Genomic DNA, 27,089 nt, shown 5'->3' with positions numbered 1-27,089 from the left:
TTCCTTCTAAAGTGAATGATTAATTCCTGCATCTGGCCTCTCCTACAACTAAAAAGGAGGTACAATGCCTGGTAGGGCCCTTTGGATTTTGGAGGCAACATATCCCTTGTTTGGATGTGCAACTTTGGCCTGTTTTTCCAGTGACTCCAAAAGCTGCTAGTTTTCAGTGGGGCCCAGAACAAGAGAAGGTTCTGCAACAAGTTCAGGCTGCCATGCAAGCCATTCTGCCACTGGACCATATGATCTAGTGGATCCATTGGTGCCTAGGCATGTCAGTGGCAGATAGAGATGCTGTTTCGAGTCTTTGGGAGGCCGCTATTGGTGAATCACACATAGTGCGGACCCTTAGAATTTTGGAGCAAAGTCATGCCATCTTCTGCAGATAACTATTCTTTTGAGAAACAGCTTCTGGCTTGTTATTAGGCCTTAGTAGAGACTGAACACCTGACCATGGGCCACCAAGCCACCATGCCACCTGAGCTGCTCATCATGAATGGGTGTTGTCTGACCCACAGTGTCGTAAAGTTGGACATACACAGCAGCAATCCATCATTAAATGGAAGTCGTATATATGAGATTGGGCTCAAGCAGGTCCTGAAGCTACAAGCAAGTTGCATGAGGAAGTGGCCCTAATGCCCGTGATCTCCACTCCTGTAACATTACCTTCCCCCCTACCCCCAGTCTACACCTATGCCCTCAGGGGAGTTTCTTATGATCAGTTGATTGAGGAAGAGAAAACTCATGCCTGGCTTACAGATGATTTTGCATGATATGCAGGCGCCACTTGAAAGTGGACAGTGGCAGAACTACAGCCCGTTTCTGAAGAATAGTGGTAAAAGGAAATCCTCCCAATGGGCAGAAATCACAGAAATGCACTTCCAAGCAGTCACTTTGCTTAGAAGGAGAAGTGGCCAGTTGTGTGATTATATACTGATTCATGGGCTGTGGTCAATGGTTTGGCTGGATGGACAGGGATTTGGAAGAAACATGATTGTCGAATTGGTGACAAGGAGGTATAGGGAAGCGGTATGAAGATAGACCTCTCTGAAGGGGCCAAAGAAGTGAAGGTATTTGTGTCTCATGTGAATGTGGATAGGATGACGTGTTCTGTGGAAACCAGTCCTCTTCTTTACCCAGTCACTCCTGTCATTATCCAATAGGATCATGAAAAAAGTGACCACAGTGGAAGAGATGGAAGTTATGCGTGGGCTCAGCAACACTGACTTCCATTCAGCAAGGCCAACTTGGCTACAGCTACTGCTGAATGCCCAATCTGCCAGCAGCAGAGACCAACACTAAGTCCTCAATATGGCACCATTTCTTGTGGTGATCAGCCACTAACCTTGTAGCAGGTTGGTTACATTCAACTGCTTCTATCATGGAAAGGACAGTGTTTTGTTCTCACTGGGATAGGCACTTACTCTGGATACTGATTTGCCTTCCTTGAATGCAGTGCTTCTGCCAAAACCACCATCAATGGGCTTACAGGATGCCTCATCCACCATCATGGTATCCCACACAGCATTGCCTCTGATGGAGGGACTCAGTTCACAGCAAATAAGTGCAGTAATGGGCCCTTGCTCACGTAACTGACTGGTTTTACCATGTTCACAGAATAATGGGATGGTCTTCTAAAGAAAACTACAGTGCCAGCTAGGTGGCAATACTGTGCAGGGTTGGGGCAATGTTCTCCAGGAAGTTGTATATGCTCTAAGCCACTGTCCAATACATGGTGCTTTTCTCCTATAGCCAGAATTCACGAGTTCAGGAATCAATGGGTGGAAGTAAGAGTGACATCACTCACTATTACCCCTAGTAACCCAGTTGCATATTTTTTGCTTCCTGTCCTCATGACTCTATGCTCTGTGGGTCTAGAAGTCTTAATTCCAAAGGGAGGAATGCTTCCATCTGGAGACACAACACTGATTTCATTTAACTAGAAGGTAAGAATGCCACCTGGCCACTTTGGGCTCCTCATGACTCTGTATCAACAGGCAAAAAAGATGGTTACAATATTGGCTGTATGTCGAATACAGGAGATCTCTTAGGATGTGTCTTGGTACTATTACTTCCTGTGATTAAAGTCAATGGAAAACTACAGCAGCCCAATTCCCACTTGACTACTAATGGACCAGACTCTTCAGGAATGAAGGTTTGGGTCACCCCAGGAGGCAAAGAAAAATGACCAACTGAGGTGCTTGCAGAGGGTAAAGGGAACATGGAATGGGTGGTGAAAGAAGGTAGTTCTAAATATCAGTTACTGCCACATAACCAGTTGCAGAAATGAGGACTGTAATTATTGCTTCCTTGTTGCATGTGTGTGTATATATTTTTTGTTTTTTCCCTCCCTTACTCTATCATTTACAAAATATAAGACGCAAACAGGGCTAATGTGTTTTCAGTTGTAGTATGTTAGATGCAAGTTTGAGTTTATAATTGTCTTTTTAGCAATTATGGTTTAAGGAGATGTGTACAGGTGCCAAGCTGACAAAGGGTGGACTGCAATGTTTAAGGTTGTGTGTCAACATGGCTGGGCCATGATTTTCAGTGGTTAGGCAGTGAAGTTGTAGTTTGGCAGTTACATAATTATATAATTTGACAGTTTTGAAATGATGTAGTCATCCTCTATTTTGTGATCTGATGTGAGCAGCCAATCAGTTGAAAAGGGAGTTTCCTTGTGGGTGTGGCCTGCATGAATATATGTATGGATGTTCTGGCAAAACTTGCTTGCTCTGGGTCCTGCCTCCAGCTCATCATCATCTGACCCCCAGTTCTTGGGACTTAAGTGTCTTGCCATATTGCCTACTGATCTCAGGATTCATCAGCCTCTGTAGCCTGTGAGCAAGCAGCCTGCCATCTTAGCTGCTGATCTTGGGCTTGTCAGCCCCTGCAGCTATGTGAGTCAGAAGAAGCCTTCAGACTGACGCCTGACCCACAAACACGGGACTTGCAAACCTCTACAACCATATGTGCCATTTTCTTGAGATAAATCTATCTATATATACCCATTGCCATCAGGTTGATTCCAACACATATCAACCCTATAGGACAGAGTAGAACTGCCCCACAGAGTTTCCAAGGAGCACCTGGTAGATTCAAACTGCCAACATTTTGGTTAGTAGCTGAGCATTAACCATTATGCCACCAAGGTTTATATATACGTGTGTGTGTGTGTGTGTCCGCAAGTGTGTTTATATATATATAAACTAAAAACCCATTGCTGTCGAGTTGATTTCAACTCAGTAACCCACCAGGACAGCGTAGAACTGCCCTATAGAGTTTCCAAGGAGTGGCTGATAGATTTGAACTGCTGACCTTTTGGTTAGCAGCCATAGCTCTTAACCATTGCACCATCAGGGCTCTCTCTCTCTCTCTATATATACATATATATACACACACACACATATACACACACATACACACACTTCACTGATTTTGCTTCTCTAGATAACCCAGCCTAAGACAGTCATCTTAATGGCACCTATTTTTTCAGTGCCCATTGCAACTGTGACGTCGTAGCTTGGTTGGAAGAAACTGAAATAATTTTTGGACAGCTCAGTCACTGTACTAATTGTGAAAAGTTTTAGAGGCTATATTAAAATTTAAGCAGGCTAGATAAAATTGTTGGCAATGTAGTTGTATTTTTGCCATTAGGCTAGGGCATCATGGGCCCAGCCATCTTAGAGGAAGTCCTTTGTCTGTACAGCAGAAAAAAGCACTTTTGGAGAGTTCAGAGTACCCCAGAGATGGAAGAGCCTCTGGAAGATGAATAAGGTTCAGGAGAACTGAGGTGGTATGGAGCATGTAGTGATCACAACGTGAACAGAAACAGTGGACACGGTGAGCACTTTCTAGCTTAATCTCACCTCATCTTAAGCCCGCCCAAATACAAAAGACACCATGCCCCAGGCAGACATCCATCCACTTTCTGTCAGTAAAAATTAGTTTTATTTATGAATGAAATTATACAGCATGTGCTGTTTTCAGCTGGCTTTTTTCACATTGCATGTTGTTACTGTTTTAGGTGCTTATGAGTCCATTTCTACTCAGATCTACCCTGTGAGATAGAGTAGAACTGCCCCATAGTGTTTTCTTGGCTGTAATCTTTATGGAAGCAGATCGCAGGTCTTTCTCCCAAGAACCCTCTGGTAATTGTTTTGAAATCCATCCATGTTGTGGCATGTATGAATAGTTCCATTTCTTTTGGCTGCTTTGTATTCCTTTGTAGGAGCATACCAAAATGTGTTCAATCACACACCAATTAATGTTTTGGGTTTTTGGATACCAAAACCAAACCAAACCCGTTGTCTTGATACCGACTTATAGCAACCCTATAGTGATATGGAAATGGAAATCATATAAACATTTGTGTACAAAAATAAATGACCCAAATAAATAAATGACCTAAGAGAACTGGACATCTCTTTGGTAGCCATTTGCAGGCCATTACCCATTTCTAGCCTTTCTCTAGTTCATATTCTCCTCTTCCCTAGCTGTAGCATAGAAGGCGTACCTAAGACATTAGAAACCTTGAGGACTCACCCATGGCACCCTGACTCCACATTAATCTCCTTGCTCGCAATGTGTGCAACCCCTAAGCCATTTTAATTCTCAGAATCCACCCAATAAAGTCCTACAAAGTCAAAGCAGGAGGTCAAATCCATCTTCAAGTTATTTCAATTCCAACCAATTCTCACATACTCCATCATTTCTACTTTAGTTGAATCTCTCACCTGATACCACACCTGCCACTGCTTTTGTCCTTGGCCTGTAGTGTCTGGTCTCTATATCACCAGTCAGGTAATACTTGTAAATCATTAATCAGTCAAGATTACATACAAGTTCTCAATTATCTAATGACTGGACTGCAGTATGGAATAAAATCTCAAGTATTAGGATGGCCTGTAAGAGCCTCCATGATCTCGCCCTTGTCTCTCATGTCCTACCACCCTCTGTCTCCTCCCTCAATTCAAACAATGGTCTCTTTGTTATTATTAGAAATTTGACAAGTATGTTCCTGTCTCAGAATCTTTACACATGTTCCCACTGCCTGGGAATATTCATCTCCCATATATATTCCTATGACTTGCTCCCTCCTGTCATTGAGGTATCTGCTTATCTCCTCAGACCAAAAAGTATGTCCATTACTTTATTTACTTTACTCCATGACTTCAAATATTTCAAAGGAATTCTTCAAATTTTAGTGTGCAACAGAAACCCCTTGTTATAAATGCAGCATCCTGGGCCCTGACCCAAGATTCTGGTTTAACAGATGTGGGTGATAATTGAAGAATTTGCTTTTTTTTTTTTTTTAAGCTTCTCAGAGACTCCTGAAATAAGAAGCCCACAGTCTATTTAGAAACAATCCTATAATGTTCTTTCCTTAGAAATATTATGCTGCCTGATTCCCCTCAATTTAGTTCTTGACTCAAATGCCACCTCCCCAGAAAGGCCTCAGAAAACTTCAACTTAAATAGCATCTCCATAATTATCTAAACACTTATTATGCTCTTTTTCTTAACACAAATTGCTACCTGATGTTCTCTTTTACTGCCCGTCTCCTGCACTAGACTGTAAGCAGCTGGCCTCTGAAACTACAAAAGTATCTAGCAGTATCAACAACAGCACCTGGCATAGTTTACACATTTACAAATCTTTGTTGGAGTGAATCACCCAATAATCCAGGGTTTGGGATGGAACTGACACAGCCACTGCATGGTTAATTTCCATTTCTTTTTCTATAAGGAGGACTCACAGAATATGCTATCATTATTGGATTCTAAGCAGAATATAATTATCTTTATTAGAGCAAGGGGACGAGGACAAGAGCCTACTCACAGGAGAGTAAGAAGGAATGACAAAGAGAAAGCACATGCCCTAATTCAGCAGGGCAGAGAAGAGATGCCATCTTTAAAATGAGGGCAAGTCTCAAAGGTGATAGGCCTCTGAGCATATAAATATGAGGGTTCCTCTCCAAGACACCTAAGTGATTTTACCTCCCTCCACCTTCTATCCTTTCCTTCATCTTAGATTGCGGTTCTCATCCTTTTTACTCTTATTCTTGGGATCGTTTCCCTTTTCTGCTTTCACCCTTTTATATTCACACAGATATCAAGTCTCTCTAATCACACACATATGCACACAAATAAAACTTTTGGACAATTCCCTTTTTTAGAAGTCTTTCAACGGTTCATTTTCTACAGTGACAAAAATATTCTCTGCCTCTTTAGTCCATTCACCTTCATCTTCCAAACCAATATATACTTATTTTCCTATGTCATGAGGAATATGAGTTTCTATAAACCAGCACTGTCCAACAGAATGTTCTGCCATCATGAAAATGTTCTACGTCTGTACTGTGCAATATAGTACTCACTAGCCACATGTAGTTGTTGAGCTTTTGAAATGTGACTGGCAACACTGAGTAACTAAATTTTTAAACTTAATTTATATTTAAATAGCCACAAGTGATCAGTGGCTACTGAATTAATGCCAAACTATCAAGGAATTTATAATCAGTGTAGGCAGAGAAAACATGGTACAGTGAAATCAGGGTTATCGAAAAAGAGGAAGACCCTCAACGAGATGGACTGACACAGTGGCTACAATAATGGACTCAAACATAGCAATGATTACGAGAATGGCACAGGGCCGGGCAGTGTTTTATTCTGCTGTACATAGAGTTGCTATGACTCAGAACTGACTCAACAGCACCTAACAACATACAACAACATGGTGAAATGAGTTCCTTTTGTGTGGCCTTTTGCCTTGGTTCTTTGTAAAAACAGCTTGAGAGATTTTTCCCCTAAGCCTTAAGGAGTTACCTTTGCCCTAGTTTTCTACCCTAGAGGGCTTGTTACTTTTGTCTAGTTGAATGACATTGCTTGGGTAAGCTGTAAAAAACTTGTTCTGACACTTTTTGTCTGGCCCTGGGCTGTAGCCTACCCTGTTGACTGGTATGCACCTTGCAGGGATTGGTGACTAGAGTGTGCAAGTGAAGTGTCTGTAGCCTACTATGCAAATGAAGTGTCAATGGTTCATTCTCTACAGTGACAAGGGTCAAAGACTGTAACACTGAAGGTGGCCACAGGCCTGGAAGGGGACCAATGGCAGAGCTGGTGGTGACAGATGACAGGACCAAGAGAAGCCTGTCCTGAGAGCCAAGAGCAGGCATGTCCTCAGGGGGTGTGCATGGCAGAGAAAAGGGCCTGCCTGCTTGCAAGGCCAAAAAGATCTGAGAGAGCTGTCCTACACTGAAGAAGGACAGGGTGTGCTCTCCACTTTGGGGGAGCCATCCAGACTTTGCCTACGTGCTTCCTGATCAACATAGCCTGTTGATCCTGACCCCGAGTTGAGCCTGTTACTTTCCTAATAAGCCCCATAACTGTGAGTATGGTCTGTGAGTTCTGTGTGGCCATTACAACAAATTATCGAACCCAGCATAGAAGTAGAAAGTGCCGTGGGGAGAATGGCTGGTGTCAGAATTGGTAAAACATTTGGAGGCTGGAGGTATGTTTGACTTCCACCTCATAGTAATCAGCCTTGGGCTGATGATCTTGATTCTCTCTCCTTCCTCTTGTGAAGTTAGGCAAAGTCTGATGCCACCACACCATTTTTACAAGGATCAACAGGGTACAACTCAGGATCAAGATCAGGAAGCTTGTACGCAAAATCTGGAAGGCTCCTCTGATGTGGAGAGCACATCCCTCCAGTCCCTTCTTCAGTGCAAGACAGCTCTCTCAGATTCTCTCAACTGTGTAAGCAAAGCAGGACCTTCTCTCTGCCGTGCAAGTCTCCTCTAGGCTGTGCAGGCCTCCTCTCAGCCCCCTCAGAACAGGCTTCTTCTTGGCCAAGCATGCCTCCTCTCAGCTGTGCAATCCTTTTCTCTGCCCCCTCATGACCATGCACACCCCCTCTCTCAGCCTTGTAGACCTCTCTGCATTTGGTCTTCCTTCTTTCAGCCTCTCCCTCGCTAACTGGCCCAGCTAATAGCTAGTGTAGTAGTTTTGTTCAGCTCTCTTAGTTGCATTCTGAGCATAAGGTTTTTGCCATCAGCACCAACTCTACCGCAGGGCCGTTTATGGGCCTGTTGCCAACGGCCCTGCTGCAGGGCCTCTCTCAGGCCTCTGTCTTCAGTGTTACAGCCCTTAACCCATGTTACAACTTTTTTAGGAGGTTCCTCACTTCTGCTCTACTTCCTCTCTCTTTTTGTCTCTTTTGCCTTTTTTCCTTTCTGCTTGTTTCCTTTCAAAACTTCTTTGTTTTTGGTTGCAAATGTAAACAAATTTCTGAGTGCAATGGTTAAGAGATATGGCTACTAACCAAAAGGTCAGCAACTCGAATCCACCAGCCTCTCCTTGGAAATCCTATGAAACAGTTCTACTCTGTCCTATAGGGTTGCTATCAGTCAGAATTGACTCAACAGCAATGGGTTTTTGGTTTGGTCAATTTCAAGGCATGGCACTCCCACCAGGGCCACAAACTGACCAATCCCATCTCAGTAGGCCATAGTCACTTCATTTGCATTGTAGGCTACAGTCACTTCATTTGCATAGTTTATTGACCAAACCCTGCAAGGCACATACCAAGCACAAAGGAGACCGCAAGGGGCCAGACAAAAAGTTTCAAACCTTCAAGTTGTTCACAGTTTGCCCAGAAAATGTTAATCAATCTAGACAAAAGTCCAAACCCTCTGGGGTAGAAAACTAGGGAAATGTAACTCCTCAGGGGAAAAATCTCTCAAGCTATTTTCTTCAAAGAATAAAGGCAAAAGTCCGCATAAAGGAACTCATCTCACCACAGTTCTGCTTATGTAAAAGAAATGGAATTAACCACACTCAGTGCATACAAAGGAAATCTACCTAGTGTGAAATCTTTCATGCTGTATGAAGCACGTTTTCTTCCTGAAGGCTTTACTATATTCATTGCATTATTAGAGTTTCTCTGCTTTATGAGTTTGCTGATGTACAAGGAGATTTCTCTTGGACGAGAAGCCTTTTCCACATGCACTGCATATAAAGGGTTTCTCTCCTGTATGAGTTCGTTGATGTACGATTAGACGGCTTTTCACAGTGAAGCCTTTGCCACATTCTTTGCATTCATAGGGTTTCTCTCCAGTATGAATTTGTTGATGATCAATGAGTTCGCTCCTCATGGTAAAGCCTTTCCCACATTCAGTGCATATGTGGTTTTTTTCTACTGTATGAGTTTGCTGATGTATGATGAGATAGCGTTTCATGGTGAAGCCTTTTCCACATTCACTGCACTTAAAAGGTTTCTCTCCAGTATGAGTTCGCTGATGTACACTAAGATTGCTCTTGAAGGCAAAACCTTTTCCACATTCTTTGCATATGTAGGGTTTCTCTCCAGTATGAGTTCGCTGATGTAACATTAGTCCACTATTTACAATGAAACCTTTCCCACATTCACTGCATTTATAAGGTTTCTCTCCAGTATGAATTCGCTGATGTACAATCAGACGACTCTTCAAGGGGAAGCCTTTTCCACATTCACTGCATATGTAGGGTTTCTCTCCAGTATGAGTTCGCTGATGTATAATGAGCATGCTCTTCACGGTGAAGCCTTTTCCACATTCACTACATAGATAGGATTTCTCTACTCCATGATTTCGCTGATGTATGATGAGATTGCTCTTCCTGGGAAAGCCTTTTCCACACTCATTGCACACGTAAGGTTTCTCTCCTGTATGCATTCGCTGATGTTCATTCAGACGGCTCTTCATGGTGAAGCCTTTTCCACAATCATTGCATACATAGGGTTTCTCCCCTGTGTGGTTTCGCTGATGTATGATGACATAATGCTTCGTGGTAAAGCCTTTCCCACATTCACTGCATATGTAGGGTTTCTCTCCAGTATGAGTTCGCTGATGTATGATGAGCATGCTCTTCCCAGTGAAACCTTTTCCACATTCACTACATACATAGCATTTCTCTCCTGTATGAGTTCGCTGATGTACGATAAGATTACGCTTCCCAGGGAAACCTTTTCCACATTCACTGCACACATAGGGTTTCTCTCCAGTATGAGTTCGCTGATGTTCAATCAGACGACTCTTTATGGTGAAGACTTTTCCACAATCACTGCATATATGAGATTTCTCTTTTTTATGCATTCTCTGGTGTTCATTGAGCCTGGACTTTCTGGAGAATGCTTTCCCACATGCACTGCACCCATAAGGTTTCTCTCCTGTATGAACTCTCTGATGATCCGTGAGCTGAGACTTCTTCATGAAGGCTTTCCCACATTCATTGCATATGTGGGCTTTCTCTATTTTGTAAAGTCTCTGACGCTTAATTACTTGGGACTTAGTGCTGAACAGTTTTGTACTTACAGGGAATTTAACTTCAGAAGGAAATTTTTCATGATTACCATGCAGAAATGATTTCCCTCCTCCACTAAGTGTAGCAGAGTTCTTAGTTTCACAGCTTTTGTTCTGGTTGGCTAAACTTAAATTTGATTTCAAAGTTTTTATGTGTAACTCAAACATATTATGATTTTGCCTGGAAGGAAAATGAATTTTGCTATGATGAACAATGTTTCCAAATGCATTATGTTCATGGCGTTGTTCAGTACACTTCAGCATTGCATGATTTTCCAAGTGACCTTGCAGATGATCATCAACCCTACAGGTTTCTAGGAAAAGAACAGAACAAAGGATTCCTTCATAATCTTGTATGAAATAAAAACTTCTTTGGTGTGAACGGGCTCTTTAGTGAAAACAATATGAAAGAAACTTTATGTATAAATGTATTACTTGTCTCTTCCACATTGGTAATAACACAAACTAAAACATAAAAGCAGATAGTGTACAAATAAGGTTAAGTAACTGACAACTTACACAGATTTGACTGCTTTCTAAATGAAACATTACAAAACACACAGACATACTAAAATATGAGCTGTGTTGAATGAACGAACGTGAGAGCAGGGAGGCGAAGGGTTTTCAATGAAAGCACGTCATCCTTAGCAGCAAACCAGAGGTTGGAGAAACACACTCTGCAGAACTTGGAGAAATACTGGGCCACAGGGGTAGAGGGAACAACTGACTCAAAATGATGAGGGCTACATTTGTCCATTCCACAAATATTCAACAATTAGCTCCCATATATGAGCCACTATGCTAGTGGTATTTTTGAAATACAAAAATCTTCCTTATCATCACTGAGTTTAAATCTGAGTTAGGGAAAACCAAATATACAAACAAGGAAGGAAGGGAATTGCAGATTGTTAAATATAGCTTGAAGGATCAATAGAGACAGATGCTGTGAGGTGGAGGAAAGGAGGATATAGTATGCATAAAGAAAAGACAAGTTTAAATGATGGGTTCAATATATGCCTGAAATATACCTTATATCAAAGAGTATATAGCATTTACATACCATGTAGAGAATGACAACAGTATGAACACGAGCTGATGTGTTGAATGAATGAAGGTGGGAGAATAGAGGGGAGGGGTTTTCAGTGAAAGTGAAAACCCAACAATTATTCTGCTAACTACATGGCCTGAACAACTGGGTATGCAGAAGCTCCTTCCAATGAGATGAGAAGCTCAGAATGTGCAGAAAATCAAGTATGCACCGTAAAACATAATCTTTAAGATGGTTACTAGGTAGGTAGTACAGACATCAAGAATCCAGTTGGATGTATAAATCCCCCAAAAAAATTTTGACCAGAGATAGCACAAGGAAGGATAAGAAACAAGTCTTTCAAACCAAGGAGACAAAATGCCTCAGCTACCATCAATGTATCATGATAAAGTGTTTTCAGAACCAGGTTTTAATGTTATTGGCACAAAGTGGAATGGGATTTCAGAGGAGGAGGAATCTAGTATATTCCAGAGTCATGAAAACCATTTCATAAAAAGAGAATTCAAAGAGTCAAAAATACATTCTGTCTGAATGGGACAAACTTACACAGACTCGCATGCCTGTACCTCAGTTTTTCTCTTATTTGATCAATCAGCAAATCTAGACAATGTTTATGGCTTTTTTCTTGAAACTCATTGTCTTTCAAGCATAGCAGCAACTCTTGGATGTTCCTATCTTACCACCTGCTCTCCCTTAACATACATTATTACATACTCATCTTTTTTTAAGGAGCTCTGGTGATGCAATGGTTAAGTACTTGGCTGCTAACTGAAATGTTGGTGGCTCGAACTACCCAGAGGTGCCTCAAAAGACAGGCCTGGCTGGGGGACACCTACGTCAATTGGCACAGCATAGTTCTTAAAGAGAGTGTTCTATATCCTACTTTGTTGGGTAACATCTGGGGTCTTAAAAGCTTGTAAGTAACTATCTAAGATACAACTATCAGACTCTTCCAGTCCAGAGCAATGGAGAGTGAAGAAAACTAAAGTTTCAAAGGATCAATTAGTCAAAAGGACTAATGGACCACATAAACCACAGCCTACAGGACTAGGAACACTAATTGGTGCCCGGCTATCACTACTGATTGCTGTGACTGGGTATGGTGTGATAGATCACTTTTGTGTGGACTTTCTTGCCATGGTCTTGTAACTCCCAACAATGTGACTGGCCAGGACTGTGTGATAGGGTAATTGTGGCCCACAAAAGGGATTGGTCAGTTTTGCCATCCTGCTGGGCTTGAAATGAGCCATCCTAGAGGTGGCAAAGGGAGAAGATCCTACCACCACCAAGGAAGAACAGCCAGGAGCCAGTGCATCCTTTGGATCTGGGATTCCTGCGCTGAGAAGTTCCTGAAACCAGGAGACAGAGAGAGATTAAGTGCTCGAGAAGCGGCAGCAGAGACCCAGCAGCAGGAGATGGCATGGTAGGCTTCCTGGTTCATAGAGAAACAAAGCTGAGTGCCTATGGACAGAGGCCAAGGGCCAGGGAGGGGTGTGCCTGCGGGCACAGCTGAGAAGAGGTTGTCCTGACGGAAGAACTGTATCCTGAACATTCCTGAACCTGAATTGTAACTGTTACTTCCATAATAAACCCCATAATCATTAGTATTGTCTGTGAGTTCTGTGTGGTCATTGCAATTAATTACCAAACCAAGCAGAGAAGTAGATAGTGCTGTGGAAGGGGCGGCTGGTGTCAGAATTGATAAAGACAGCAGAGAGAGGAGGCACGTCTGACCTCCACCTTGTAAGAATCAGCCTTGGGCTGTTGATCTTAATTTTCCTTCCCCCTGATGAAGTTAGAGGAGTTCAGACTCCTCCTTCATGCCATTTTTTACACCAGGATTACAATAGAGGGTCCTGGACAGAGCAGGAGAAAAACGTAGAGCAAAAGACCAAATTCATAAAAAAGACCAGACTTATTGGTCTGACAGAGACTGGAAGAGCCCCTGAGACTATGGCCTCTGGACACTCTGCTAATTCAGAACTGAAGGCACTCTCGAAGTCCACTTTCCAGCCAAAAATTAGACAGGCCTATAAAACAAACAATAACACATGCGAGTAATGTGCTTCTTAGATCAAGCAAGTATAGGAGACCAATTAGACAACAACTGCCCAAAAATGAAGATAAGAAGGTAGGAAGGGACGGGAAAACTGGATGACTGGAACCAGGGAGCCCAGAGTGGAAAGGGAAAGGGGGAGAGTGTTGACAGAATGCGAGGATTATAACCAATGACATGAAACAACTTGTGTATAAGTTTTGAATGAGAAACTAATTTGCTCCGTAAACTTTCCCCTAAAGCACAGTAAGAAAAATAAAAAAAAAAAAGAAGGAAAAAAAAAAAAAGACAGACCTGGCAATCTGCTTCAGAAAGTTCAAAGCCCTGAAAACCCTATGAAGCGTTTCTACTCTGCACAAATATGGTCGCTGTGAGTTGGAATTGACTGGACAGCAACTAACAGAAACAACAACAACATATTTTCCTCTAAAAACCTAAAAGTAAAGGAGTTCTGATACCAGGAGAGCGTTATGTAAAGGCTGTTTCTGCATCCTCAGATACCCTCACATAGTGATACCTTTATTGAATGACTTGGCCACCCACCTTGCTGGTTTCCACTCACTCACCTGGACAGATTCGACTGTGGATTTCATCTTCTGTTATCCATAGTTCTTCTTCTTGTTCCAACATGGACAGTGTATCTGGATTGCCAGCTTGATACCCTGTTCATGGCAAATGATAGAAGACTTAAGATGTGCTGAATTCGGTTAGGATATGTCAAGACGAGAAAATGTTATATTTTAAGAACTAGGCAGTTTTCACATGCACAAAATAAAGGCTTTTGTCTCAGGGGAGATAATATTCTACCCTCTTACCTGGAGACAAAGAAGGATCTGCGTATTTACCACTTCGGAGCACTACGGTGTCTTCGAAGTGTAAGCAACACAGAAAGGAAAGGCCAGTGACTGGGCACTCCCTGAATGACATGGGGGAGTTGTCCTTACCCATGGACACCAGGTTGCTATAGTTCTCCAACATGACATCCAGGTACAGGTCCTTCTGAGCAGGGTCCAGGAGCTGCCACTCCTCCCAGGTGAACTTTACGGCTACATCATCAAATGTCAGCAATTCCTGTAATAACACAATCTTATTTAACATGAGTGCTTCACTTTTATTGATATAACACGTGTGGTATCAAATATCAGCAATTCCTGTAATAACACAATCTTATTTAATAAGAGTGTTTCACTTTTATTGATATATCACGTGTGGTGTAATGAATTGCTTTTATAAGGCTTTTCTCACCATGGTCTTGTGACTGCTACAAAATGATTGGGTGGGGCTATGCAAACGAGGTGCTTGTGGCCCACCAAGGGGGCTGGACAGCTTGCTGCTAATGCAGATAAGTTACATGGCACACTTGTTGGGGTGGCACCATGCAAATAAGATGTACGAAACCCTAATGAGGGATTGGTCAGGTCTGTTACCCTGCTAGGCTTAAAAAGGCAGCCAACCCGAGAGCAGAAAGGGGACCTCACTACCACCAAGAAAGAGCCAGGAGTGGAGCTCATCCTTTGGACCTGGGGCCCTGCACTTAAAACCACCTTGACTCAGGAGATAAAGATTTGTAACATTTGAGATGGTGTGAGATGGAGAGAGGTATGACAGAAATGGCAGCAACAGAAGCAGGAGACCACTGTGAGACAGCACAGTGGGCTTCCCAGCCCAGAGTGAGGCATCTACAGTGTGTGTGCCGACCCACGGTGCAAGAGAGCTGAGCGTCTTTGGGCAGGAGGTTTCCTAGCAGAGCGGTGTGCCTCCGGTCACTTGTCAGTGGAGCTAGACTTGCTGGCCCACAAAATAGAGAAATGAGCACTTTCAGGGTAAAGCTTATTGGTAGAGTGGGGAGCCTCTGGGCACTTATCAGTGGATATAAAGACCCTTGTAACACTTTTGCTAGCAAGGCAGAGGCTGCGCTGTACCATGAGACCGAGGGGCTGAGGGGCCAAGAGGTGGACGGCCAGGGAAAGGCCTATCTGCAGTCACAGCTGAGACCTGTCCTGACCAAAGAACTGTATCTTCGGTTGCTCCTGGTCCTGAGTTGTAACCTGTTACTTCCCTAATAAACCCCATAATCATGAGTATTGTCTGTGAGTTCTGTATGGCCATTACAACAAACTGTCAAACCCAGGAGAGAAACAGAAAGAGCTGTGGGAGAGACAGCTGGTGTCAGAACTGGATAAGGGGAGGAGAGAGGAGGTATGTCTGATCTCCACCTCATAGGAATCAGCCTTGGGTTGATGATTCTCCACCCTTGTGAAGTTAGACAGGGTCATGTGCCCCCGCAACGACATTTCTCACAGTTGGTGCCAGAAGTGGTTTTCGCTGCAATGGCTCCAGACTCGTGAAAGCACGGGACTTTTTAAGAGAAAGGAGGAAGGTTGTGGGAAGTGAAATTTTTGATGGTTACTTTGGTTGCTGTTATCTGTACTGGCTGAAAGGAAAGTAACACATGTTATGCTGCAGCAGAGGAGAGATCAATGGAACCCATGCATCTGGAGTGGCTTGTGGCACAAACCAGGCTGGTAAAGCAAGATGACTGATAGCGGGCCAGTCTTCTGGTTCCACCCAGGCAGACACCTAAGGCCATATGCATATGAACGGGAAGATAGTCAAGGTGTGGAGAAGAGAAGATGAAACTGGAATGCTTTAAAAAGGTTTATGTGTTTATCTGAATGTACTATGGATACTGAGTGTTTTTCCTACCTACTGCTGTAAAACAAGCCTAAATGTATGATGAAAATAAATACGAGTATTACAGATTACAGAGAGCCTCTAATTCCACCTTTGGCCAAGACTTGATTGGATATGCTAAAAATGGAATTAGGCTGTTTGTTTCTATCCGGTGGCCCTATGTATAGAGTATTGGGGGCTTAGGCAAAAAACCTGAGCTCCATTTAGGGAATCTGCAACTGAAAAGACATGCAGATCCACCCAGATCTGCCAAGAGAGCAGGAGATTTGCATTTGAAGGAAGGACCTTCAGAGAAAATACTGACTTTTGCTCTTTGAACTGGGAGCAAGTGAGCAAGCGGTTTGCTGTTGGGTGCACTGACGAAGGAAAAGCTAGAGCCCATTAGAAGAACCCCCTTTCAGAGCTGGAAGTTAAAGGGAGCTAGCAAGTAGACAGCCTGGGGTGACCACCTGGGTTCTCTTGATAAGTCAAAGTAGGTGAGGTGCACCAATGAAGAGATGGGCTGAATTTGGATATGTTCCATTGGCAACCACTGACCTAGCCCACAGGAGCTAGGGATGAGAGAAAAAGATTAGGAGCTGCTGGTTGGACGTCCAGGGAGCTCTGTGGACTCTTGGGCCTACGGGTGGTGCCCACTGACACAGCCCATGGGGACTAGGGATAAAAGACTGACCTAGTTTGAATGGCTAGGGATGACGTGACCTTGACTGAATGGGGGTGAAGATGAGCTGACCAGAAGCCAACCAAATGAAGAGAGAAATGTCTGACACTGTGAGCTGGTATAGATCGCTGCTATCTGATGGCTAGCTCTGGACTGGACTTTGCTTATGGATGCAGATGCTCAAAGTCTAAATAGAACAGAAGATTCTTCTGATGAAGGAACATCCTTTTCTTCTCAGAACACTGGTTCAGTAGGGATAGGCAGTTAAAACATTGGCTATCTAAAATTGGGGGAGATAAAAGCATGAAGTGGCTGGCTTACTTGCTTCCATGAGTGTGCTTACACTCAAAACGAAGGAGGCCAGGAAGGATCCTCACTGAATAGATTCTTCTTTTCCTGGTAGGTCTAGGGAAGACAGGTAAGAGAAAACGCTGATAGGAGTATATGATTCAGCTGTGAGTGTTGACTGTTAGGGTTAATTGTGACTTTAAAAACTGTATTGTAGAAGCCATAACTGTGAAAGAGTGGATGAACAGTGCTGAACTGAAATACAGTGGCCAAACCTAAAATCCCTTAAAGGTTTTGCTATGCTGATACTTTGTGAGGTTCAGAGCAAGGGAATAATCTTTCTGAACTTTTATCAGAGGTTAGAAAGGGTAAAGATCAGATGACTTTTGGAGAACCTGACCAGATCAGTTGGATACCTGCAGATCTGAATGGCTGGTACCTGAGTAAACTCAGCCTGAGCACTTTTTGCCCTACTGTAAGACTAATTGTTAATGACTGTTTTGATTTGTAAAATAACTGGGAGGTGAAAGTTATCCTCCAAGTATGAAAGAACCGTGGCTAGAAAAGGCAGGGGGTGGTCTGTGGTACAAGGAATTGCTTTTATATGGCCTTTCTCACCATGGTCTTGTGACTCCTACAAATGATTGGGTGGGATTATGCAAATAAGGTACTTGTGGCACATATAGGGGATTGGACAGCTTGCTGCTAATGCAAATAAGGTGCATGGCACCGTTAAAAGGACAATACAAATAAGGTAATATGGAACCCTAACAAGGGGATTGATTAGTTTTGCCATCCTTCTAGGCTTAATAAGAGGGCCAATCTCAGAGCAGAGGGGGGATGTCACTACCACCAAGAACGGAGAACTGGGAGTGGAGCACATCCTTTGAATCTTAGGGACCTGCACCAAGAACCTCCTAGACCCAGGAGACAGAGAGAGAGAGAGCTGTAACACCAGAGACAGTGTGAGACAGCATGAAGCTCAGCAGAGTAATGGTAGCAGCAGGACCAGGAAACTGGTGCAAGACAGCATGGTGGCTTCCCAACTCACAGAGTGAGGAAGCCAGAAAAAAGTGCGATAACATCTTCAAAGTTCTTATTGCAACACAGCCTAGCCAAAAGTGCCACCCGAAAGTGAATAGGAACCTGCTTGTCAAGTGAGCTGCCACCTTCCAGTCTCAATACGCCTTGCAATCACATGGTGTGTGGGAAAATGAGGCAGTTAAGATTTAGGGAAAAACTTATGGGATAATCTATCCCCATATTATTTTAGATACTACATAGGGGAGAAAGCAGACTTGGTAGAGACTGCAAATTCTTTTTTTTTTAAATTGTGCTTTAAGTGAAATTTGCAAACCAAGTCAGTCTCTAATATAAAAACTTATATACACCTTGCTATATACTTCTAGTTGCTCTCCCTCTAATAAAACAGCACACTCCTTCTGTCCACTCTGTTTTCATGTTCATTCGGTCAGCTTCTGATCCCTTCTGCCCTCTCATCTCCCCTCCAGATAGGAGCTGCCCACATGAGCCTGCAAATTCTTAAGCCTGATAAATCTTACTGCATTCTGAATTATTTCATTTGAGCCATAAATCCATTTGGAAAAAAGTTAACATTGATTCCTACCTAATTCACACTCAAAAACAACTTTTTCCTGTTATTAAATAAGCAAAAGAAGGAATCAACAAACAACAGAAATAAACAACTTCTATTAATCAGTAAGAAAAGAGTTTTTTAAAAGCAAAAATAATGACAGGTACTTTATAAAAGAAAAAATCCAACTGACCAACAATGACACAAAAAAGGTTTAAATCTCACCTGTGATTTAAAAAATGCAAACCAAAATAAGATAAAGAGATACTGGACCATTCAAATTGCTGAAAATTATACAATTTGATAATTTCATATTATTAAGTGTTATGAAAGATTTAAAGCCTTGATGTTCTTATATATCACTATGTGTAGGCACTAGACTAGATTAACTTATTTTTTGAGTATGACTATAAATAAATGGAATCTCATGTAGTTACTATTCTTCAATCAGTTACAGTCATTATTCTTTTAGATGCTCATACTATACCATTTTAGGCCAATGGGTTGGCTGCTATGTTCTTTGGAGTATGATTGCACTCATGCGAAAAATGTCATATCAAATATAGGTGTTGAGTTACACAAATACATACATAAATACATACACAGATGCACACACAGGTTTGGTGACAGCAAGTACACACTACTGATCATCTGTTAAAGTAGGATGAGGGGATGAAGATGGAAGTCATGAAGAGGGAAGTTACTTTTTTTTTTTGTCATATTACTTTACTATTGGAGTTTTTTCTTTTACTTCTAAAATATATCCACAAGTCATTTTTGTAATTATAAAACATAAAAGCAACAAAAGAAATGTTGGTCAGAATTGGATATGAAAATAGGGAAGGCTTCTGCATTTTCTGAGATGAGGTGAAGTGTGGTGCAATAAATTAATATTGCCATTCTAGCCATGGTCTTTGTGATTCCCACCTAAGTGACTGGGTGGGACGGTGCAAATAAGATAAATGTGGCTCACCAAGGGGATTGATTGGTCAGTTTTGCCATCCCGCGAGGCTAAAAGAGAGCCAATTCCAGAGCAAAGAGAGGATCCCACCACCATCAAGGCAGAACGCATCCTTTGGACAAGGAATCCTGTGCTGAGAAGCTCCTGGAACCAGGAGACAGACAGAGAGAGCTGTAACACTGAAGTCAGCGAGAAACAGTGGCAGAGAAATGGCGGCAGGGGAGACCAGCAGGAGACGGCGCAGTAGGCTTCCTGGCCCACAGAAAGAGAAAGCTGCGTGCCTTTGGGCCGAGGCTTGCTGGCAGAGTGGGGTGCCTCTGTGCACTTATAGGCAGAGCTAAAAGAGTTTTGTAACATTTGCCAAGCTGGGCACAGACGGAGGGCCAGAGAAGCATCTCCATGAGTATGGCTGAGAAGAGGCTGTCCTGATGGAAGAACTGTATCCTGAGTGTTCCTGAACCTGAACTGTAACCTGTCACTTCCCTAATAAACCCCATAATGGTGAGTATTCTCTGTGAGTTCTGTGTAACCACTGCAATGAATTATCAAACCCAGCAAAGAAGTAGAGAGTGCCATGTGAGGGAGGGTTAGTGTCAGAATTGATAAAGATGGTGGAGAGAAGGGTCATGTCTGACCTCTGCCCCATGGGAGTCAGCCTTGGGCTATTGATCTTGATTCTCCTTCCCCCTTGTGAAATTAGAGGAGGTCAGACTCCACCCCCACAGCATTTTTACATGAAGTTATAAATCAAACCATGGATCTTAACAATTCAAAACTTTACCTGATATCATTTCCTTCATTCTGTTGCCAAATCTGTACTAAAACACTAGTTCAGCTATCTGTTCAGAGAGGACCATTTGAAAGCCATACAATCCTTTTATCCTCCTCAGCTGTTTTATTCCTTAAAAAACTCAGACAGTCACAACGCTGGGCCCTTGAGTGACCTTCCACTGGTGCCCTGAAAAACTGTGTCCCTTAAATTTGTTTGGTCTATTCCCACGGGGTCTATGAGGTACCCTGTAATAAAGAGCCATGGGAAATCTGCTTTGGCCTTTTTTAGGCTATTGATCAAAACACGATTCACGTCATTACCTCTAGGAAGAAGTATTGAAATGTTCCTCACTCTTAAAAAAACAAACAAAAAAAAACAAACCCAGTGCCATCGAGTCGATTCCTACTCACAGCGACCCTATAGGACAGAGTACAACTGCCCCACAGAGTTTCCAAGGAGCGCCTGGTGGATTCGAACTGCCGACCATTTGGTTAGCAGCCATAGCACTTAACCACTACGCCACCAGGGTTTCCTCCTGAGTCTTAGGTGCCATGAAATACTGACATCCCCTGAGGAACTTGTCTGCTTTCTCCTCACAGCCACTGTGTACCATAGAACTTACCGCGCGCGATTATCTTGTTGCGGTAGCCAACAGAGATATCAAATGTCAGCTGATTTTCATTTAACCCATGGGATCCTCAAGTCACACATGTTCCAACTTTAGTCACTTAGTAAGAATCATATATGAACAATATATTTGGGATCCTAACTTTGCCCTGATGCTGAAGGGAAGAGTGAAAGTTTATTTCACTCCAGTTCTGAATTAATTTTTCACATGCCTCTACCCAGGTGGTGCAATGGTTAAGCACTCGGCTGCAAACTGAAAGATTGGCAGTTCAAACCCACCAGAGGTTCCATGGGAGAAAAGACTTGCTGATCTGCTCCTGTAAAGACTATAGCCTACGAAACCCTACAGGGCAGTTCTGTTCTGTCCAATAGGTTTGCTATGAGTTGGAATCGACTTGATGACACACAACAACAATAACAAATTCATAAGGCCATAAAGGAAAGACTAAAACAAATCAAAAGTCACCTGAGCGTCGATCATTTTCTTCTGTTTCGAGCAAATGCCAACAACTGAGATATCTGTCTTTGTCTCTTCTGGATATGTCCCAAATTACTGGTTAGAAATTTCCCCAGAAATGATGACATCTAGCTTCTGGAGTACATATATATCATTTAGGTCTCTGAAAAAGGATTTGAACAGGACTATGTGTAAACCTGACTTTATTGGCATATGTAAAACACTAGATCCAGTAGAAAACATATTATTTGCTAGTACATGTAACATTTTCAATTACTGACAATATGCTGTACCATACAAAAAATTCCAGATTTCAAAAGATTGAAATTATATAGAGTATATTCTCTGACCACTGTGCAATTAATTCAGAAAACAGTAACAAAAATAACTATAAGATCCTTAAGTGTTTACACTAGGCATTATACATCAGGAAGGCAATAATGAAGCACAGAAATCAATGAAATAGGAAACAAAGATATAAGCAATAGAAAGAGGACCAAAAAAGTCAAAAGCTGATTTTTCTGGGGGGAAAGGGGAACCAATCTAGTAAAACTGGAAATTAGTAGTAAGCTAGAATTAAAAAAATGAAAGAGAGAAGGCAAAATGAACAAATAGAGGGAGAAAAAAATGACAATAGTACAAGTGTTACAAAATTTAAACAGATGATATGAGGATATCATGAACAACTTTGTGCCAGTAAATCTGGAAGCTTACATGAAAGTTACAAAATTCCAGAAAAACATAACCTTTCAAGACCTTTCTACAATGCAAACACAGGCTCGACTGGCTATATCAGTATATTTTACCAAACATTTAAGGAGAATACACCACCAAATCTTAGACAAACTTTTTGAGAGTAAAAAATGAGGAAACTCAGTTTGTTTTATGAAGTCAGCATAACTTCATACCAAAACTCAGCCAATGACATTGCAAGTAGATTCTGATTCATAGCAACCCTATAGAAAAGAGCAGAACTCCTCCACAGGGTTTCCAAGGCTGTACAGGGTCGCTATGAGTTGGAATCGACTTGACGGCAGCAGGTACGGTACGGTACGGTAATCTTTAGGAAGCAGACTGCCACATCCTTCTCCCACAGAGTGGCTGATGGGTTTGAACCACCTACCTTTCAGTTGGCAGCTGAGCGCTTAACCACTGTGCCACTAGGGTTCCTATGAAAAGAAAACCACTAGCCAACATTGCTCCAAAACACAGATTAAAACACCATAATCAAAACATTAGCAAAGCAAACTTGGCAATACATAAAAAGACAACATTTCTTGACCAAAATGGAGCCTTCAAGGAGTACAAGGTGGTTAAACATTAGAAAATCAACATAATTTACAACATTTAGAAAATAAAGGAGAGAAATTATAAAATCATACCAACATATGCATAAAAAATTTCATAAACTTCCCTGGAGCAAAGGAGAATGAAGAACACCAAAGACACAAAGAAAATATTAGCCCAAGAAACAAAAAGGGCCACATAATCCAGAGACTCCATCAGCCTGAGACCAGAAGAACTAGATGGTGGCTGGCTACCACCAATGACCTCCCTAACAGGGAACACAATAGAGAGTCCTTGACAGAGCAGGAGAAAAGTAGGGTGCAGAATTCAAATTCTAGTAAAAAGACCAGACTTAATAGTCTAAGACTGGAAGAACCCCAGAGGACATGGCCCCTGGACTCTCTGTTAACCCAGAACTAAAACCATTCCCGAAGCCAACTCTACAGACAAAGAGTAGACTGAACTATAAGGCATAAAATGATCCCCATGAAGAGAGTGCTTCTCAGTTCAAGTAGATACATGAGACTAAATGGACAGCTCCAGAGGTGAGATGAGAAGGCAGAAAGGGACAGGAGCTGGTTGAACGGACATGGGAAATCCAGAGTAGAAAGGAGGAGTGTGCTGTCACATTATAAGAATAGCAACTAGGGTCACATAACAATGTGTATATAAATTTTTATATGAGAAATTAACTTGAGCTGTAAACTCTCACTTAAAGCACAATAAAAAAAATTTTCACAAAATTCTATGCCTTCTCATGATTCAAAAACAAACAAAAAAAGAATAAAACATGTTGGCTAACTAGGAATAGAAGGAAAGTCCATTTTTTACCTGGCCTTACTAGTAAACTTGGATACTTAACAAAATGGAAATTCTGTTAGAAAAATAGAAAGTGTGAATCGACGTCAGGCCAGTAAGGAACAATATCAGCGACAACATATCAACAGACAGAGCACAGCTTGACAAACTTATTCTGCAAGAGACCAGATATGAAATACTTTAGGTTTGTGGACTACACAGTTATATGGCAACTACTCAATTCTGCCATAGGAGTTAAATAAATGAATGGGCAAGGCCAGATTCCAATAAAACTTTATTAACAGAATCAAGCACCGGGCTGGATTTAGTCTGTGGGCTGTAGTTTGTTGATTTCTGGATTAGAAGAGAAAAGCCATACAACTTTCTAAACCAAAAGGTGGCAAGTAATGCCAAGAGTCTGGACCACCTGTTTTTGTAAATATAATTTTCCTAGAATAGAGCCAGGCCCATCATTTACATGTTGCCTCCAGTTGCTTTTGTGCTCAATGTCAGAATTGAGAAGTCATGATGAAGACCCTAGGGCCTGCTACCCTACGATATCTGGCCCTTTACAGAAAAAGTTTCCCAACATCTGATCTAGATCAATGCCAAGAAAAAAAATGCTTTTTCATAAAATAATTTTTTCACATATCAATTTTCATAAAACCTGACACTTGTTTCTATTATAAGATCTTCATGATTAGGCACAGGTGATTTCTTTTTCTTAACATTAAAAACATATATATATATTTAAAAGCATACATGCAAATGGCCATTTTAAGAACACACAAAATAAGAGCTGTATATTGTTTGTTGATACATACATATTAAGCTAACATATACAAACATACAATATATAAACCCAGTGCCGTCGAGTCGATTGCGACTCATAGCGACCCTATAGAACAGAGTCAAACTGCCCCATAGAGTTTCCAAGGAGCGCCTGGCGGATTCGAACTGCCGACATTTGGTTAGCAGCCGTAGCACTTAACCACTACGCCACCAGGGTTTCCATATGTATAGAGCACTTTAAAGACAGGTATTATATCTGGAGAGGAAATGAAGAGGATATGATTTGAGTTTTATTAGTATCAGTTTATTCCTCTCAAGCAAAAGTATCAGAAGCAAAATATGAAATCACGAGTAAGCCCTACATACGTTCAACTAGGTGAATAAGAGAAGTTCTCTTACTAAAGAGATGAGGAAGGCCAGCATGCACAGTATCAGCATTATTTTTCATCACGGTTCTGGAAACATTACCCAGTGCAGTTTGATAAAATAATCAAATAAGAATTATGACGATAAGATGAGATGAATGATCAGTATTCACCTAATATAACTGTATGCCTTTTTAGTCAGGTAGCTGGCTACAAAATTAAAAAATAAAAACTGAGAGCATTCTATAAAACACACACATCATGAGTCACTGTTACAGAGTTGAGCATTTCTTTGGAATGATTTAATACTATCTGTTGAAAATCCCCAAAAAACATATCACTGGTAACCCAACACTCCACTTGTAGGATTTTCCGCAAAGGAGATACTGGCAAGAGTACGCAAAGACACAAGTAAAAGCATTACTTAGGTGTATTAACAGAGGATTACGGAGCCCTTGGGTGGCACAAACGGTTAAGTGCTGGACTACTAGCCAAAAGGTTGGTGGTTCAAACCCAACCAGAGGCTCCTCAGAAGAAAGACCTGGCGATCTGCTTCTGAAAGGTCACAGACTCGAAAAGCCTATAGAGTACAGTTCTACTCTGCACGCATGGGGTCACTGTGAGTCAGAATCAACTCTAAGGGTGACTAACAACATTACAGAGGATTAACTGAGTGAGTAACAGTACATGCATGCAACAGAACACTCTGCAGCTATCAAGATTGCGTCAATTTACACTTAGTGGTTAAGGTTACTCAAAGTTATGCAAAGCACAAGTCTGTTTTTTTTTCCTAAAGATAAGTTGTATATTTACATTATCCACCCACATACGCACCAAGATCCACAGCAAAATGTTAATGGTGACTACAGGGCATTTTTAACTTTCTTCATTATATTTTTATAAGCCCATGATATACTATAAATCTGAAAAAAAAATAAGAAATCTCCATTTAAAATAAAATTGCTGATGTCAAATCATTAGTGCAAGTGTATGGCCTTAAAAGCTTTCATTACTGACTAGGTGGTTCCCTGCTACCACCGATAGCTCTGACAGGGATCACAATAGAGGGTCTCAGACGGAGCAGGAGAAAAATGATAGAACGAAATTCAGGTTCAAAAAAAGACCAGACTTATGGTCTGACAGAGATTGGAGAAATCCCCGAGACTACACTCCTGGACACTGTTAACTCAAAAAAAACTGAAGTCCACCTTTTGGTCAAAGATTAGACAGGCCTATAAAACAAACAATAACACACCTAAGCAACTTGCTTCTTAGTTCAATCAAATTTATGAGAATAAATGGGAAACACCTGCCCAAAAGCAAAGGCAGGACGGGACAGGAAAACTGGATGAATGCAACAGGGGTGGAAAGGGAAAGGGGGAGAGGGCCGGCACATTGCGGGATTGCAACCAATGATCCAAAACAATTTGTGTAGGAATTTTTAAATGAGAAACTAATTTGCATCACCTAAAGCACACATACACAAAAAAGCTTTCATTACTGAAAAAATAATGGTGGGGAGGTAAGCTATAAATACAAATTTTTCAAAAAGTTAAAAAATATAAATACTGGGAAAATAGCCATTACATACTTACATAGAGAACACCAGAGAAGTATGCAGTAAACCTGGAAAAAAGATAAAAACTGCATCTCAAATAGAAAGCTTATTAATGGTAGATATATGCTGAACCGTTCATCTCACAAAATCTTTCACTTTTGTGGGTTCAGAAGATGGGGATGATATGGGGAGCCACGGGGGATTAGAAAATTAGTCGTGGAGGAAGGACTTGGACTTGAAGGCTTAAGGGAAATGTGAAGTTCACCAAGTCTGTTGCAACAGCCAACTTTTGAACTCAATCCAACCACCAGCCAGGAGCCCTGAGCGTACAAGGGTTCAACTTTCACTTTCCTCCCTGCTAAACACACCGCCCCACCCACACACCTGGACCAGACACACTCGTACAGTGACTCCCTTCAGTGGTTCCTCGTTCACTGAGCGCCAAATCAATCCAGAGCTCTAGCTAAACGCCTCAGTAACTGACAAACCCTAACCCCTCTAACCCCCACCACTTTTCAATCATTGAGCCCTAAAGCCAGAGTTCCCCGCAAAAGACCCCAAACCCTGGCCCCAGCAATCTCAGTCATTCATCTCTAGACTTTTAATCACCGATCACTAGAGCCCCCTTCACTGAACCAAGACACCACAATCACAACGACTTACAGACTTCTACGTGCTCCCTTTCAAAACACACGCGCACACACACACACACACACACACTCTTCCCTCCTCCCCCTGCTCCACAAATAAACCCACATACTCACCCGATTCTCTTCCGAACCCGCAGCGACC

General features: G+C 41.9%; 1 protein-coding gene across 1 annotated transcript; it reads right to left on the bottom strand.

The window, feature by feature from the left end:
* Positions 1 to 326: 326 nt before the first annotated feature.
* Positions 327 to 27,089, bottom strand: LOC100670595 (zinc finger protein 432-like). The gene is given in 6 exon segments (XM_064294141.1): positions 327 to 9,027; positions 9,029 to 10,653; positions 14,010 to 14,105; positions 14,388 to 14,514; positions 26,335 to 26,365; positions 27,062 to 27,089. Coding segments are annotated over 4 exon segments (1,974 nt in total). The 5' UTR covers positions 14,422 to 14,514; positions 26,335 to 26,365; positions 27,062 to 27,089; the 3' UTR covers positions 327 to 8,808.

This window comes from Loxodonta africana, chromosome 11, assembly GCF_030014295.1.
Source record: "Loxodonta africana isolate mLoxAfr1 chromosome 11, mLoxAfr1.hap2, whole genome shotgun sequence".
Taxonomy (NCBI): Eukaryota; Metazoa; Chordata; class Mammalia; order Proboscidea; family Elephantidae; genus Loxodonta; species Loxodonta africana.
Note: the sequence above shows the minus strand (reverse complement) of the source record. Positions and strands in the feature narration are given on the sequence as shown.